General features: G+C 34.5%; 1 protein-coding gene across 3 annotated transcripts; it reads right to left on the reverse strand.

Annotated features, from left to right (window-relative positions):
* Positions 1–2,636: 2,636 nt before the first annotated feature.
* Positions 2,637–14,087, reverse strand: LOC108048104 (sodium/potassium-transporting ATPase subunit beta-2). Of its 3 annotated transcripts, none has more exons than XM_017128582.2 (9): positions 13,898–14,087; positions 11,377–11,850; positions 5,327–5,467; positions 4,836–4,955; positions 4,573–4,578; positions 4,267–4,433; positions 4,090–4,200; positions 3,850–4,015; positions 2,637–3,196 (listed from the first exon to the last, which is right to left on the reverse strand). In XM_017128582.2, the coding sequence occupies exons 2-9, from the start codon at positions 11,501–11,503 to the stop codon at positions 3,093–3,095; spliced, it is 942 nt and encodes a 313-aa protein (XP_016984071.1). In that variant the 5' UTR covers positions 11,504–11,850; positions 13,898–14,087; the 3' UTR covers positions 2,637–3,092. The 3 variants fall into 3 exon arrangements, with proteins under 3 accessions (XP_016984071.1, XP_016984072.1, XP_016984073.1); XM_017128583.2 differs by lacking the exon at positions 13,898–14,087 and adding an exon at positions 12,170–12,283; XM_017128584.2 differs by lacking the exon at positions 4,573–4,578 and having other exon boundaries at positions 13,898–14,086.
* Between the last annotated feature and the right edge of the window lie 2,457 nt (positions 14,088–16,544).

The raw sequence follows: 16,544 nt of genomic DNA on the forward strand, positions 1-16,544 counted from the left end.
TCTTTTCTGTGGGAGATCTTAAAAAACCTGCATATTAAGGAATTCTTTTGATGAAAAAGTTGCGGCCTGATTTTGCTATTTTTCGTAGCGAAAGTTCAACACGATTTTTGGACATTATTGTGATTATGCAAAGTCCCTTCAACAATCTTTGAAAAATCTTTTTGAAATTCTTTGAACATTATTTGTTGTCGCCTTGCGTTTGTTTCAAGGATTGGTTGTCGGTTTACATACAAAAATGTCAATTTTAATGGTTTTTTATTTTTCTTTATGTTTTATTTTACATACATAAAAAATGGCAGTTTATATATATGCTTGTTAAATATAATTTATTTAAATTGTGTGCTAGTAGTTGCCGCCTAATGAAGAATAGAAAGTCTTTAAAGTAATAATATTTTCTTTCGGATCCGAATCATTTGGCGAGTATCTGGCAACCGCTGGCAGGCAAAACCAATCTGAGACTGAACTAAGGAGACTTTTTAAATTAATTTTTGTAAGCTATAGGGTCAAACATTTACTTGGCAGTTTTTTCATTTTTTTATATTTTTATTATATATTTTGTTATGGGAAATATTTATTTGTTTTGTTTACAAGATCTTTTTTTTTTACCCTAGATAACCTATTAATATTTATCGGCGGTTTTCGGGGAACACACTTTGCCGGGACAAAACTAAATAAAATATCGTCTTGAAGTCTAATTTTGTGCGTGAAAATCTTGAGATGAAAAACAATCTTATAAGTCTAGATGGTAGCTCAATTTAATTGAAACTCTGCCCGCGGTTACCTGGACAAAACGAAAATTTATTTTGAATGATCTCCCAACAGGAATTTGTTATGTTCAATGATGACAATTTTTGCTGTCATTTTATTATACTACTTAACTAAATACCTTCATTCCATAATTTATTTAGCTTAGTTTTAGGAAAACATGCACTAGCAAAGATTTTAGAAAACAATTTTCGTATTACATTTTTTTAAGAAATGCTACTTAAAAAAGTAAAATGGTTGAAACTTAATCCACTTGATGAAGCCAGAAAAAACTTTTAAAATATATGGGAATGTGGGTACTAAATTTATAATGAAAATGGACAAGATTTATGTTTTTCACTATCTCTGATCCAAACAGAGTCCTCTTTTTCATTATCTAAAATATTTTTTAAATTTGCCAGTTAAAGATCATTTTATGAAAGAATGTTTTTTTTTCTTTTTTCATAATACATATATTTTTATATTTATGTATAACATTTCCCATTATACTTTTATTTATTGATTTATTTTCTGCAGTTCGTTTTTCCGGTTTTTTTGGCAAAACTTTATAGCATTTTATCTGGCTCATCACCTTACTTTACTCTTAGAAATTACACTAGTTAAAGTGGATGGAAAAAGGGATAATTATTAAGCTTTTGTTATGCCGGCTGCGAGCTTTTTATTTTTTGAGTATTTTTTGGGAAAATAGACAGCTTTGCTTTTAAGTTATTTGAGGTTCAAAAATGTATTTTGAATATCATATTCAGAGTCGGGTCAACTGTTTGTTTTTTAGTGAACAAAAAGTTGTAATAACTCAATTTAGATGGCATTTTTCATTCCATGGCGGAATAAATGGCTTCTAATCAGAAGCTGAGAAGAAGGAGGCCACCACCATTTTACGGAAAACTAACCTCTTAAGTGGATTCGCTGTAAAACATATAAGATGAAACGGATTTTTTTTATTTAGTTAAAACAACTTGGATTTATTTATATTATTTTTGGGGTTGTTTGGTGTTGTATACATAATATATTTTTATTTTGTATGCTCTTCATTTTTATTGTAACCAGTAACCTCTTTACTCTTATTTCAGCTATTTGTTATTTTTGCTTCATTTATATTTCTTTAACTTAAATATTTTCATGCGATTTACCCAATAATGATCTTGGATTTAGGGTTTTCAATAATAAGTGAAGAGTATTAATTTCAAATATGTCTTGGTTTTGCTTTAAGTGTCCCTTCAATTATGCCTTTTTATATAATTGTGGTTTATTTAACTATGTCGCGCCTTAGTTTGCCTTCTGCAGATCTTGTTTAATTTTTTATTTAAGAATCTACAATTTAAGTTGTTGTTGCTTTATTAATGTAGTGTTTAAACAAGTAAGTGTTATGCGCTTTTAATGCCTTTGTTTTTATTCATGTGGGAAAAATGCTGCATTCTGCTTACACTTATAACAAATTTAACAAAATTATATTTTGGGATCCTAAGCAAATTTTGTTGCTTTTCAGGAGTTTATGGGTGCTGACGGGAAAGGGGCTAGAGAAGAGTGGATATAAAGTTATATATATATATATAAACATACATATATCTGTTTATATGTCCTCCAATTGTACAATTTATATATATATATATATATAAATACATATACATATATATTTCATTGTAATATATAAATAATTGTTGTATGTTCAAATCATTTTTGTTATTTTTTTTAAGTACAATTGCTGTTTTGCATTTTAAAGTTTTTTTCGCTGCGCTGTTTGTCGTTTATATGTTTCTTGTTGTTCCTGTTCCAAAAAATGACACTAAAAAACCAATAAGAATTTCTTAAGAACATTTATCATTTTTGGTTTTGTTTTAAAATTTTATTACGGATAATATAATATTTTTCGCTATTTTATGAGGCCTGCCAATCATACTTTTTAGTTGCTGCCTAAATTTTAAACTAAATAAAATTCTCCTAAAAAATTAAGGTTTTTGTGTGATTCTGTGTGGGGCGTTCTTTATTTAGCGTTGGGTAGGTTTTTATTTGTTTTAGCTTTTTTTATTTTGCTTTATCGCGCTAGTTTCTGTAATCTTTAAGTTTTCCATTTTCTTCTTGTAGCTTCATTTCTTTTAGTTTTCTCTTTGGTTGTTGCTGTATCTCGCATGTTTTTTTTTGCGTTAAACTAGTCGTTTATGCATTGCTACACTTTTCTTGTTTCTGTTTTGTGTGTGGATTTTGTTGCTGTTTTTCTCTATACTTCATCCTTTTCTTTTAATCCCATCTCTCATAGATTCCTCGATGGCCGCTTCCTTTTGATACTGCCGATCCCAGCTCACCGTGTTGCCATGTCCATAGCGCTTCTCTTAATCAACCATCAACTCGAAGTGAACGGATCCTCTTCTGTCTGAACGGTCGTGGTTGATGTTGCGGGCCCAGGCTTTGCACTCAATGTTGATCAAAACGCCGGCTAAAAAGTAAGAAAATAAATTATTGTTTCATTTTTAGACAAAGATTAAACAAATGTATTTTTCTAAAGTCAAAAATGCCTTGAAGGAACCCGTAAGTCCTATTAAACTAACTTAATTTGGAAAGTTTTAAATAACTTTTGTATTGATATTATACAGAAAAGCTATTTATACACAAAAATTTGACATAAGTTGCAACATATTTAGGACAAACAATACTGATTTTAATAAGAATGTCCCCCTTTGCGGAATTTTCTTTATTGTTAGTAACCCATTTATTAAAGCAATTGTAAAACGGATGAGGTCCTTAGAAACTTTTTAAATTGAGAACAAAGAAAAAAGAGAACGCACTTCCTGCTCCATTTCCAGGATTGTGTTGTACTGGCTTCCTTTGCAAAAGGAACAATATTAAAATTATTTATTGTACCGTTAAATACGGTTATTGTTTGAATAAAGGTTGCTGCTTAGACACAGATAATAATAATGGGTAATGAAAACAAACTCCGTAAGTCGGCCACATTTTTCCTTTCTTTTATTTTGTTAGTTTTGTCTAACATATTTTCATTTCAAGCTTCTCTAATCTCTAGATTTAGACGGACAGATATACCAGGCTAAACAAATATCAAAATTTAATAAATATAGGGATTTGACTTACTTTCAACGGTAAATTGAACAGCAACAATAGGCGGTATGTACCCCTTAATGTTTTTGAAGGGGAAATAGTAACGAGGGAAACCCATGCGTGGATAGTAATCACGAGCTTTGATGTTCTCGACATCGGCAGGATTTTCACCCTCGCACGAAACCCAAACTACATTTGTCTGAAAGTAGAAATATTAAAAATAAATTGAACATTTGTTTTATTACATTTATATGTTTATTTGTCCGAGCTTACTTCATTGGGTCGCAGGCTTTGCTTTTCTTTGATGTGCTGTTTCAGTTCCTCGGGCATATGCTCTGGCAATGTCTTTGAATCGTTGTAAATTTCTGGCACCCAATTGTAAATCTTAAAAGATTTAGATTACATGTTAAGATGATTTTTTATTAAATACCGGAGATGGGGTTCGTTTACCTTATTCAACTTAAGGAATATACAGGGTCTGGCCACGTGATAGCCAAAGTTGTTGTCAGCTGTACATGGTGCAAAGGTCGAGATATCAATGCCGCAGACTTTGTCTTCTGGGGGTGGATGTTCGAAGCTGCAGTTCACTTGATTTTGCTTCTCAAGATCCTCGTAAGCTAGGGATAGCATAAAACACGGTTAAGGATGGTGGCTCGGTAATGATTTAAGCGAAAGCAATAGCCTAAATTTTCTGGTATTGTACTTTGGAGCAATAATGTTGTTAATTTGCTTTTTTAAAAACCAAATGTAACTTACTGTGATCTTTTTATAATCGGTTAACAAAAATCAAATCATGGAAAAAAATTAATTTTAAAATCAATCAAAAAAGGTAGCTTCGGTTTCCGAATAATTGTTGGATTGTTCTTCGAAAAAAACACACAAAATACAAACGATTTTTAGACCACAAAAAATCTAAAGATCATATATAGTCTGAAACTACCTAAATATTTAAAATATTATTTTTAAAAATAAATTATAATTTTTGGTCTAAAAAGTACAAAATAATTGTTATTACTTACATTTCAGGAAACGGGAAGTCTCCTCGACCCAGTATTTATAATTATCCTTCTTGGATGACTCGTACCAAACTAGTGTGCTCTCAACATTCGCTTCTGGGGGCATTGGTCGGAAACCAAGACCTAAAGTAAAGAGAAAGCAAAATGAGTTTGTAGAATGAGCTAGCACACATTTAATTGATTAAAGTCTTTCCCTTGCCTCCATATCCAATTAGTTAATTCAATTATTTTACTTTTTGCATTGGCTACTTAATTTACTGATAGACTCACTTAATCGTTTAGGTGCCAAAACACTGTAGAGCGATAAAAACTATTTGGTTAAGACGAAAAACTTACAGTTTCAGACCCAGCTTTATTAAAAAATATATTGAAAAAACTTTAAAAGACTATTATCCTATAGGTTCTAATAACTTCGCAAAACTTCCTTGCTTTTAAATGTAATTTTGTGTTGATAAATTGAATTATGGTAAATATCATTTTCCTATGATAATTACCTGGGTTGGATCCAATCAAACCATTATCAAGCATCCATTTCGGCTTCTCATTGTCCAACGTTTGATAAAATACCGTAAATATGGCAGCAAAGAATCCAGTTAACGCCGCATAAAATATTATGTAGAACAGAAGAATTTTCGCTGAAAAGAAAAACAAGAAAAGTATTCCACAATTAGTCATTACTCATTAACACAGATTTTAAGCAACATCAATTAAAAATTTATAATCCTCTTCATTATTTACTCAATAATTCATTAGTTCTAATTCATAATCACTCTCTTTTATCTTTTTCTCCTATCGTATATTTTAATCTATATAGCTTTTTGGTATTTCAATACTGGATCTACATATTAATTATTGTCGGCATTTAATTGTTTCTGTATATATGCATTTTGACATTTTGAGATTTATGAGCTACATTAATTATCATTTTATTGTTCATCCGGTATGTGTGACACTCGTGGATTCCCGAACGTAAACTTGAAAAGTATTTACTTAGCAAATGGAATAATTTATCTGTCCATTAAATCGTGTGAAATTCTGGAGAGTCGTGGGAAAAGCATGTAGAGCTAACTTTGACAATATTAAATTGACATTCGACTTTGCCGCTTGAAGAGTTTTGCCTTTTTTATTATTATACCCTTGCAGAGGGTATTATAATTTTGGTCAAAAGTGTGCAACGCAGTGAAGGAGACATCTCCGACCCTATAAAGTATATATATTCTTGATCAGGATCACCTCCTGAGTTGATATAGCCATGTCCGTCTGTCCGTCTGTCTGTCCGTCTGTCTGTCCGTCTGTCTGTTTCTACGCGAACTAGTCTCTCAGTTTTAAAGATATCGAATTGAAACTTTGCACACACCCTTCATTCCTTTGCACGCAGTATATAAGTCGGAACGGCCGGGATCGGACGACTATATCCTATAGCTGTCATATAACTGAACGATCGGAAATGCCATAACTTTGGTGTTTGTAAAGTTAGGAAGTTGGGATTTTCTATGGGTTTTATTTTTAGCCAATCAATCCGACCTATCAAATTTCATAAGGATCGGTCGACTATATCCTATAGCTGCCATATAACTGAACGATTGGAAATGCCATAACTTTGGTGTTTTTAAAGTTAGGAAGTTGGGATTTTTGATGAGTATTAAGAATGCATCATATGAATAATTTTGGAGAATATAATTTACAGAGTATTCTGCAAGGGTATATCAACTTCGGCTCCGCCCGAAGTTAGCTTTCCTTTCTTGTTTTTAATGTTATCTCTGCCTTTAAATAGTTTGTCTTACATAATTTATTATTTGTTGTCGGGTTAACCCAACTTACGTTCGCATGGCAACACACAAAAACCAAACTTGAGCGAGGTTTAATGTTTAAGTAGGATGAAAAAGATACAAGTTTTAATTAGTGCCTCGGCTTTCAATAAGGATTTACATTTTATGGCTTTCTTTAGTTTGAAGACGACATACGTATTTATTAGATTTATGTTTTCCCATTTAAATTATTAAGATTTTAATTTTACGGTCTTCAACATAATTGCCCATGCTGTAAAAAGTTTATAATTATGATGTAAAAATGAAAATATATCATATTTGACTAAGAAACATTATTGTAATTTGATGGTTGTACTAGGATTCAATTTGTGGCAGGTGTAATGCGAATGCTAATGCCAATGATGTCGGTGGTTGTGGGTCTAGTTTGGCCATGAATACATAATATCCATGAAATGCGACGGGCTCGGCCGTCCTTTGCCCTATCTGCATATCTGAGTGCGTTTGTCTGTGTATACATAACTAATTTACAGTTTATTTTTGGCTTCTTTTGAGCGCCATCAGCTTGTTGTTCGTTACGTATACGTATTACGTAAACGCCCGATAGTACGTTGATTTTCATTTTCAATTCTGATTAAGGTCGCACTTGTGCATAGCGTACGTTAGTAAAAGGACTCTATTTTTACATTAGGCTGACTTGTTTTCAACTGTGGCGTGGCTGTGGATTTAATTTTCATATGTGTAAATCACATATACTTAGCAAATTATTCAATTTTCAGTTCAGCTTTAATTACTGTTTCTTTTTAGTAGCAGAATAAGGGGATAACTACATAAGTTTAAAATCCTTTTTTTTTTTTTTTATAAAGAAAAAGCATTGATTTCCAAGGTCAGTTAATTAATATTTGTATTCGGGTTTGGCTTAATTACTTTGTCATTGGTTGCCAGGCGAAGAGTTAAAGGTCTTGAGAAAAATCCAATTAATGCGTTGAGTTTTCCGATTAATTGTTGGGTGCTCTGCTTGTGTGTGTGTGTGTGTGTAAGCACCTGACCAGGACAAGCTAGAGCGAATTGGGACTGTTACGTATACGCCATGCTCTCCCGCGCTCTTGCGCTCTCAACTGTGCTCTCTGCTTCCAACACTTTTCCCGTTTTCCCCGTTTTCCTCGCTTTCCGCGCTGCCGTTCTCCATATTTCTTGAACTTTGACATTTCCACAGCGCTGCACTTTAGAATACAAAATTGTAACAAGCGAAGAGCTGCCTTTATGCCACCTCTCTTTTTCCCTCTCTTTGTGTGCTGCATCTTCATGTACTTTTAATTTTAGACACAATTTTGAATGGTTAAGTAAGAGGTCCTTAAAATAAATCAAGAAAGAATGCTAAAGTCGAGTTTCCCATCATATCGTCGTCGTTACCCAGTCCCCTTTTATAATAATAGTTGTCCTTGATAGTAACTTTCGGTGGGTCTACATCTTATTTTGTTAATGCATTGTGTCATTTCAAATTTGTTGCCTACTATCAAAACTAATATTATAACTATTAGTTTTTGTCTGCTCCGCTGGTCAAAATATGATCAGCATTTTGACCACTGATCAAACAAATGTAAAGCTTATAGAGTGGTATCGAATTTCTGTACCCTATTCTTTTCCACGATTACATACACCCTTTTAATAAACGAGTAGAGGGTATGAGCAGGCATAAAAGAACATAATTCAAAACTCACGCTCAAGAAAAGTGGCACACAAGGCGGAATATGTAAAAATAACCAGCGGAAATGGGAAAATTCAAAAGAAAGCAAGAGGAATGAAAAAATATATTTAACTGTCAACAGCAGGAGGATTCATCACGCCGCGGGTTATGCAGCGCGAGAACTGGCATGATTCTACTTTACATTCACATACACAGTAGTATGAATACTGCCGAAAAAACATTGCAGTAGAAAAAAAAAAAAAAGGAATATAATATTAATGATTTACACTTTCCTTTGTAAACAGTTCTTCTGACACCAAGATATTTTAGGTCTACTTATTATACTTAAAAAATGTTCTTCCACGTAAAACGTGTGTTCTTCATAGATTCGTTATGTTTAAAATCTATAGATTTTTTAAATTTAAATTTGTGCATTATTTCATTTATAGTTCCTGAGATAATGATTTTCAGATGGAATGCCTATATTCGTAATGCATATTGATCAAAACTTGGTTTATATGGGCAGTATTACTTTTGCATGATAAGAATATACCGGCTAATGCAATCAATATTGGTTTAATCGAGGTGATGTTTCAATTAGCTTTTGCGTGTTTTGCTTTGCATCTTCGCCCGCTATGAAATTTACGCCTTGTCGTCTTTATTGCCATTCATTTTATTCTATTTTGTACTATGCTTAATTGCCTTTCAATTAAGCGCATCGGAAGTTTTTAATTTAAATCATTTAACTAAAAAATTTTATCCGTTAAGAACGAAAATTTTAAATTTTACAAACTTTTTTAGGGATTACCTTTAAATTATATAAAAATCTTATGTGTTTTTTTTACCATAAGGCTTTGATCGATATAAGTTATTCAAAATAAATTGTTGGAAGACATTTTCAATTATCACATAAACATAAATCGGGAAATTAAATTTTTTTTATTATATCAGAAATCAAATCAATAATTAGTTTATTTTTGTTTGTAAAAAGGTTTTGTAAAATTGGCTTTTATATTTAATAAAATGTTACCAAACTTTTATAAAATAAATTTAAATGCATTTCATATTTAACTGAAATATTATTCTTAATTGCATAATCAAATGCTCATGAGGTAAAATCTATTGTTCGGATTGTCTGAGTGCAACATTATGCAAACCTTTTAAGACTTGATTGCTAATTGCAGTGCTAGTCATTTTAAGGCTAACGTTTTTAGCAGAAAAGTAATCTTTCGGCAAAACTTGAAGTGTATTATTTAGCAGATAGATGGCTAGCATTCGAGTGTCAGTGTAAATTGGTTCGTTTTCCTTTTAATTGTTTTACTGGTAGCCTTGTTTGGTGCGCCGCAAGTTGATTTCAATAATTGAGTGCCAGATGCATATATATTTTTTAAATTGCTTATATGTTAATTGTGGCAATTGAAAAATGGACTGAGATTTCGTTAGAAAATGAAGAGATTTGTATCCATTTACAATTAGCTTCGTCTTAATTCTGATTGAAGTTTTTACTTATTTTTTGGGTCAGGAATGTCAATGTGTATAGTTGCCTTTGGTAGAGGTCAATCCAGTAATTGTTTGATAACGGAAAGGGAATAGGGCTATACTCGATCAGCTTTACTGTCGAAGCAGCAGAATATTTACCTATAAGTAGGTTACACCCACAACACCCACCTTTTTTGCACCTCCCTTTTACCAAGCTGTTGGCTGTGGAAAACTCGTGCAATGAGGTTAGAATTGATTTTTGTCGAGTGCCACATTCAACGAAACTGAATCGCATGTCCACAAGTATATTTTCACATTTGCGTTACTTTGTCATTAAGGAATAAGTGGGTTATAGGCAATTTAGCTTTGACTTAAATGTTGGATCAATGACAGATAGGTGACCAATAGAAAGAAAGTCCCTTGGCTGCCGCTCATAAAACTGAGTTATCAAAAATATGCATAAAAAACATTTTATATAATTCAAAAACTAAAATTTTTTTAGTTTGAACCTATAGGCTTTAATTTTTGAATGTCATTATTGCCCTGCTGAGGTTATTATTAGGCATTATAACTTATAATTTATTTATAATTGGTGGCTCAAAAGCAAGACGAAAACCAGTAAAACTAATCAATAACCCATTAATGTGGTATTAAAATGTAATATCATTTACAATTCTCAAAAAAGGGGAAAAGAATATTTAAGCATCAGGAGTCAAGGCAGCACGTGTCTAAGACAGTCAGGAAAAATTATGGAGGGAGTAATATGTTAGATAGGAAGGGTCAAGATGGAAAATGAATTACACTCAGGGGTATTAAATATCCATTAAGCAAACAAATAACACATTTAAATTTATTATAAAACCATTGCCTCCTATAATAATTTTCGAAACGGAAAACCAAACAAATTATTTTGGGCTAATATCAATCCGAAAAAAGACTAAGGTTTATGGTAAATAAAATCGTAAAAAATTACGTAAAAATTGGATAACTGATCAGCGCCATAAAAAATGTAGGACGATTTCTTTTTGCATGACACTTACACACGATATTCAATGATTAGTAGTATTTAACAGCCGCTATATAATAAACATTTTAATGTGTAATGTGAATTGGCTTGCAAGGTTTCCATTATGCAATCAATATAGAATCCAGCACGGAATAAGTGACTAAATTGTCGTTGGTAGCAAGTGAAGTGTACACGCATGATTGTAGGTGGCCATGTGCACTTTATTGATTTCCATTTTTAGACTAACTACGTAACTGGTAACTATGCATGGGCGTTTATGGTTTCTTCCCTTTAAAAAAAAATATTTTGCCTTTCTAAATGACCTTTGCAAAGGCTTTTATTACAATCAACTATTGATAGTGCCTTTCTAAAGAATTGTTCTATATCTAGCAAAGGGAATTAAATATATTTTTTTAAAGATAAAAATGTGGAATGTGTGAAAATTGATTTAAAACAATAAAAAACCGTTTTAACAATAAGTTATTTAACAATTTTTGAGCGCTTTTATTAAGATGAGAACCTAAGAAACCTAAGATATTTTACCTCTTTGGATTAGCTTTTTAATAGATGTTGATTTTTAATTTTTAGATAATTGGAGGTACTTACCCCAACTGGAACCGGTGCGCCCAAGGCATTGGCTAGTTTCACTGTTCCATAGGAATTTTTTGAAACCCTCCCATTTGCCCATTTTAACCGGCGGTGCATAGTATTCACCAATCTTCTTATCGGCCATGTTAATGCTTTTATTTGCTTGCTGCCGTTGGTTTTGGTTGGATTACTTATTCGTCTTGTCACTCGGGTTGAATGAGGGTGTCTTGTCTATGAAGCTAGTTCTTGTTAAACTATTTGTTACGTGTAGTTCTTTGTAGCTTAAGGTTTACGTTTGGGTTTTGAACGCTTATCGGATATTAATATATTATATATATTTTTTATTTATATATATATTTTTTGGTGTTAATTTTGGTTTTATTTTTTGGGTGAAGTTTTCTTAATCAACTGCTTTGGTACATCATTTTTTGTTTTTTTTTTTAATGTTTTTAACAGTATTTTGTTAAGATTTGCGCTAAATTTGTATCGTAACTGAAAAGGAGGAACATAAATTTGATATGAAATTTTCGTAAGTAATAGATTGGTTAGGACACCTGTTAGGTAATTTGTGAAATTTAAGTTTATTTATCGCGGTGCTTTTATTTTTTCATTTTGTTTGCTTTCAAAGGAACATCAAGTGTTTTGGAGCTTTTATTGATTTTCATTTATGTAAGAGTAGTCTCTTCATTGTGCTAAGGAATTTTTCTTGTTCGTCTTTTCGTAAACCAATCAATAGTTAGTTTTCCTGCTTATGTAAACTTTGCCTTTCACACATTTGGCATTAGCCAAAATTAGCCTTTTTTTCTATTACCAAACTGCTTTTGTTCTTGGCCGCGATTCGGCGCAGCCACAAGGATACTTGAGGAAAATTGTATTCCTAAACATCCAGATTTTCAGCCATCTTTGCAGCCAAACGTATTTACTGTTTATCCAGGAATTTGTTGAATATTTTTTTAGGATATTTTTATAACTTTATTTGCAAGAAGGATATGAGCTCACTGGCGTAAAACAAATTGTAGTCACCTCTGCCGATTTTAGCCATACGCTCTGCCAACTGTTATGTAATCTCAAGTGTGGAAAAAAGCATCGGCAAGCGAAACCAAGCGGCCACGGACATGCGCAGGGATCCCGAAAAGGGAGCCAAAGAGCGTTGAAGAGAGCGCAACTGGAATCTTTTCTTGGAAGGTTATTTTTTCCCTTCTTGCTGGGGTGGGGGGGGGTTTGGGGGCTTGGGGGAGTAGTGTTGGAGGTGGGGGGCTGGACCCCTACGAAAGTTGACAGCTGGGCGCCAGCTTAATGACAGTTTTGTAAGGCATGAGGGGGGAGGGGGTGGAGGTCCCCGGAGGGCGGTAGGGCGGTATTGTATGGTATGTACCCGCTGGGCTCAGCACAAATCCGATACCAGAAACCGCCGGGAATTGGCTTGCAGTTTTGCAACCCTGTTCAGCTGACGCCCAAAAGGCAGCAACACAAAGTTTTCGCAAGGACAATGGGGCAAAACCGACAGGTCATATATATTTAGCTCCGGGCCACACATCCTGATGATGTTGCTTATCACTGGACTTCCCCTCCATAATATTTTTTTTCCTGGAAAATCCCGTCGCACAAATTCGCTTGGCTTGACTTACATTTCTTTTTTTCTGCTCTGCCGACGTCGCTGTCTTTTCGCGGCACTCATTGCGCAACGCGCCCGACTCGACTCGGCTTCTATTTCTGTTTCTACGGCTTTGCTGCCTTTGGCTGGCTTGTGGGTGGCGGTGGGTGGTGGGTTGGTGCTCTGGTAGGTGGAAAGCCTAGCCTAGTAAAGGGCAAAGCGCACAAAAGTAGGCAACGCCATGTCCACCCCCACCCTCCACACACACAAAGGCAGATAGCTGTGGTTGGGAATACACAAATAGGCATTTCATTCCTTTTGTGGAGCTTAGTGCCATTTTCCCAAGTTATTTGGATCTTTGTTTTAATTCTTGAAAATCGATAAGACCAGCAATACGTCCTTGACCCAAAGCTACCTTAATTAAATACCATAAACTAGTTTCTAAATATTCACGCTTATAAATATTATATACACTTTCACTACTAAAATTCCATTTTTTATATTTTTTTTCACTCGAACTCACTCACACCCACTTTATTGTACTCATTTCTTTTTAATTCGCTTTTGTTTTCGGGTCCTTTTCTTTTAGATCCATTTTTATCGTTGCAGGCAGCTAAGAAAAAATCGAATTTCAGTATGTATATATGTTTTACAAGGATATTTTGCGCTGCTGCTGTCGCAGTGTCCTCATTGCCGACGTCGACGTAATCAATGAAAAATTGTTTCCTTGGCACAACGAATTTTCTGTTCTCTGTTTATTTATAGCAATATAATTATTATGCACTCGATTCGATTTAAAACTTTGTTTAACAATCACTGTCGGCCGCACACATCGATTAACTGATTTGTTTAACTTTTATGCTTGTGGATATATATGTATTTTTATGTAACCAGCGATTCGTGGCGCATACAGACGTAAGACTGATTTTGCAATGGCACACATACAGAATGGGTTTTCTTTCGCCTTCGAACGCTCCCCCTCTACGCAGACTTGTACATAATAGCTCCAGATATAAGGATATATGTGCAGATGCATATACATATAGGTATGTATGTGTATCTATATATTGCCGTTAATCCGCCAGCGAAAGCGAGTAGCAACCGTCCACAGTTAAAACGCCAATGATAGTGCCACATTTGCCGCAGCTTGCAGCTGGGCTATCGGCCATCGGCAAATGGATTCGGATTTGGTTTGCACTTCGGCTCGTCTTCGGCTCCGGAAAACTTCGTCGTTCTCGAGCGGTATGTGCCGTTAATTGCGTGAGGGGGCGGTGGGCGGTTGGTGATGGGCGGTGGAAGAACGCCACCCCTTCTAAGCTTTTTCTCCGAGCTTTTTGCTCAGCTGAGTGCTATGCGAGTTGTCCGCTGGAATAGCCTATAGCTTTGATAGCTTCATGGCTCCACAGCTCGGTGGGTGGACTCCGTTCCACAATGCCGAGTGGGTGGTGGTGGGGGTGGTGCATGCAAACCACCAAGCTTTCAGCTACTTTTGCTGGTAGGTTAGTTCCATCCAATGCCTGCCAAACTGTGCGAGCGCCCCACTTTGCTAGCTGCAGGTTATCAGCCTAGTCCTTAATACGGTACGGTGCTCACAAATGTTGCAAGGCATTACCAAGCACAGTTTATGATTGTCGTTGGGTGCAGAACTTAATACAATTTTAGGAGGAATAACCTAAGAGATACTGCAAAATCTGTGTCGGTCAGAAAACTATTATCACACTCTACACCACAGCCGAATTCTGGGTTTGGGGACAAAAAAGCATTATCGTGCTCAACACCAAACCAAATTCCTAGTTTGGGACCTTAAATTCCAAAAATAAATACACAAACATAAAATTTGGGACACTCGATAGGCGTTATATACTTGAAGACTATCAAACCACGCTGGAACTTGTATAAACCAAAGTAATCAACATGGCGGATGAGTAATATTGTTAGTTATTTGTTTGTTCTTACCGGATTTGTGCTTGGAAATAAAAGGTCTTAAAACTAAGTTAAAATCACGGGTTATAAGTGCCACAGAGTTTCGCGAATAAGAGATGCTCTCAAGATCTCGAAGTTTGTACTGACTAATCGACTCGGCTATTGATGATTTTCAAAGCAAGCCTAATCGAACTTGTTGTGTTCGTAAGTCTGTTTTGGTTCGATGATAACCCCAAAAACCATTTCTACACAAATCTATTGAGCTGGATTGTATGTTGAGTCTGTTATTAAACCAACAAAACAAGTCTCTTTTATATTTCTTATCAGTCAATTGCCATTTTGAGGGCAATAAAAGATCAGGCAGCAAACTTTATCAGTTGTTTATGAAAAAAAACCTAACTAGATGGGAGAATCTCGAGAGCGCATAATCAAAAATCCAGACGAGAAGCCTCTCAATTAATGAAGTAATATTGGAAAGACTTAGGAAATAAGGTAGAAGACATAAAAGCTGCGTATAAATCCCAGAAAATATTTAAAGCCACTACTTAGATAAATACCTACTGCAAATGCGATTGTTTAAGTCACCAGCAAACACCAAATAAAACATCAAAAACAAGATAGAACGCGACTATCTTGTTAACCGATTATATTTATATCTTTTAAACAATTTGTATAAAGTGCTTGGAACTAGAACCTTCTAGCTAGGTAAGTCAGTTTGCTGATATCAAATTTTGAAGTACAAGAAAGCAAATTTAGGTATATCATTTTAAATGGTTTTATTGCACATATTATTAAGCCCAGTTGTTTAGCTCTTACAAAGTACACTACACTCATGCATTTGGGGCAGCTTCAGATTTTGCTAACAATGACTCTCAAATTTTCTGAGGCGACAACTCGTATTACTAGGGTCTAATAAATGGCAGAGATACCCCCTTCCCCGCAGATAGCCCATGCGCTGTCTTAACTTTTACGCGAGTCTAACGACACGAATGTAGTTCAATCAGCGCAGAAGCTCATCAATAGTCCCAAAGGCAATGGTTTTGCGAAGCCCAAGGCGGCAAGCCTACAATTCCAGCGGCAAGTTTTTAAATGCGGCGAATCCGCTTTAGTCTTGCGCAGTGATTTTAAGAGAAAGTCGGGGAGAAATTCTCTCGTTCTGTTCTGGTAATATAATACTTATTGATTATTCTCTCTCTGACGTGGAGTTTGGGTTGAAGTTCTTTTTCAAACCGAAGCCGGTCGTTTTGCCAAATTATATAAAAACCAAACACGGCCAAAAATTACTTTGTGCCCCTGACAGGTTTGAGTGTTTAACTCCAGTTGGGAGACGAGTTGATCAATATGGTGGGGGTTTGGGATTGATGGGGATTTATGGGTTGGCAGTATTCTCCTATAATATTTTTTCAGCCTTCAATTAAAATTACGTCATTCCTCAGCTGGCAAAGAAGTTGCGCGCAAATAGTTATACAACTGCATTCTCGTTTTGTTTAGCCAAATAACAAACTTTTTATTGCATTCTATTTTAATATATAATTTCATTTACATTTTCAACTGACTAGGGGTGTTTTCTATGGTAAAATCTGACAATGATGACGTCTTAAAGCCATGAGCCTTAATGAAACTTAATGCTTCATTAAAATGCGAGGCTTTCTTGTGCAACCAAATAATT

Source organism: Drosophila rhopaloa, unplaced genomic scaffold (genome assembly GCF_018152115.1).
Source record: "Drosophila rhopaloa isolate 14029-0021.01 unplaced genomic scaffold, ASM1815211v1 contig_2, whole genome shotgun sequence".
NCBI classification, from domain to species: Eukaryota; Metazoa; Arthropoda; class Insecta; order Diptera; family Drosophilidae; genus Drosophila; species Drosophila rhopaloa.

Coding starts and splice junctions, on each gene's coding strand:
- LOC108048104 (XM_017128582.2), bottom strand. CDS start 11,503: ATGGCCGATAAGAAGATTGGTGAATACTATGCACCGCCGGTTAAAATG. Junction 4,956..5,326: donor TTTGATTGGATCCAACCCAG/GTAATTATCATA, acceptor TCTTTACTTTAG/GTCTTGGTTTCCGACCAATG. Junction 4,016..4,089: donor AAAGCCTGCGACCCAATGAA/GTAAGCTCGGAC, acceptor TTCTACTTTCAG/ACAAATGTAGTTTGGGTTTC.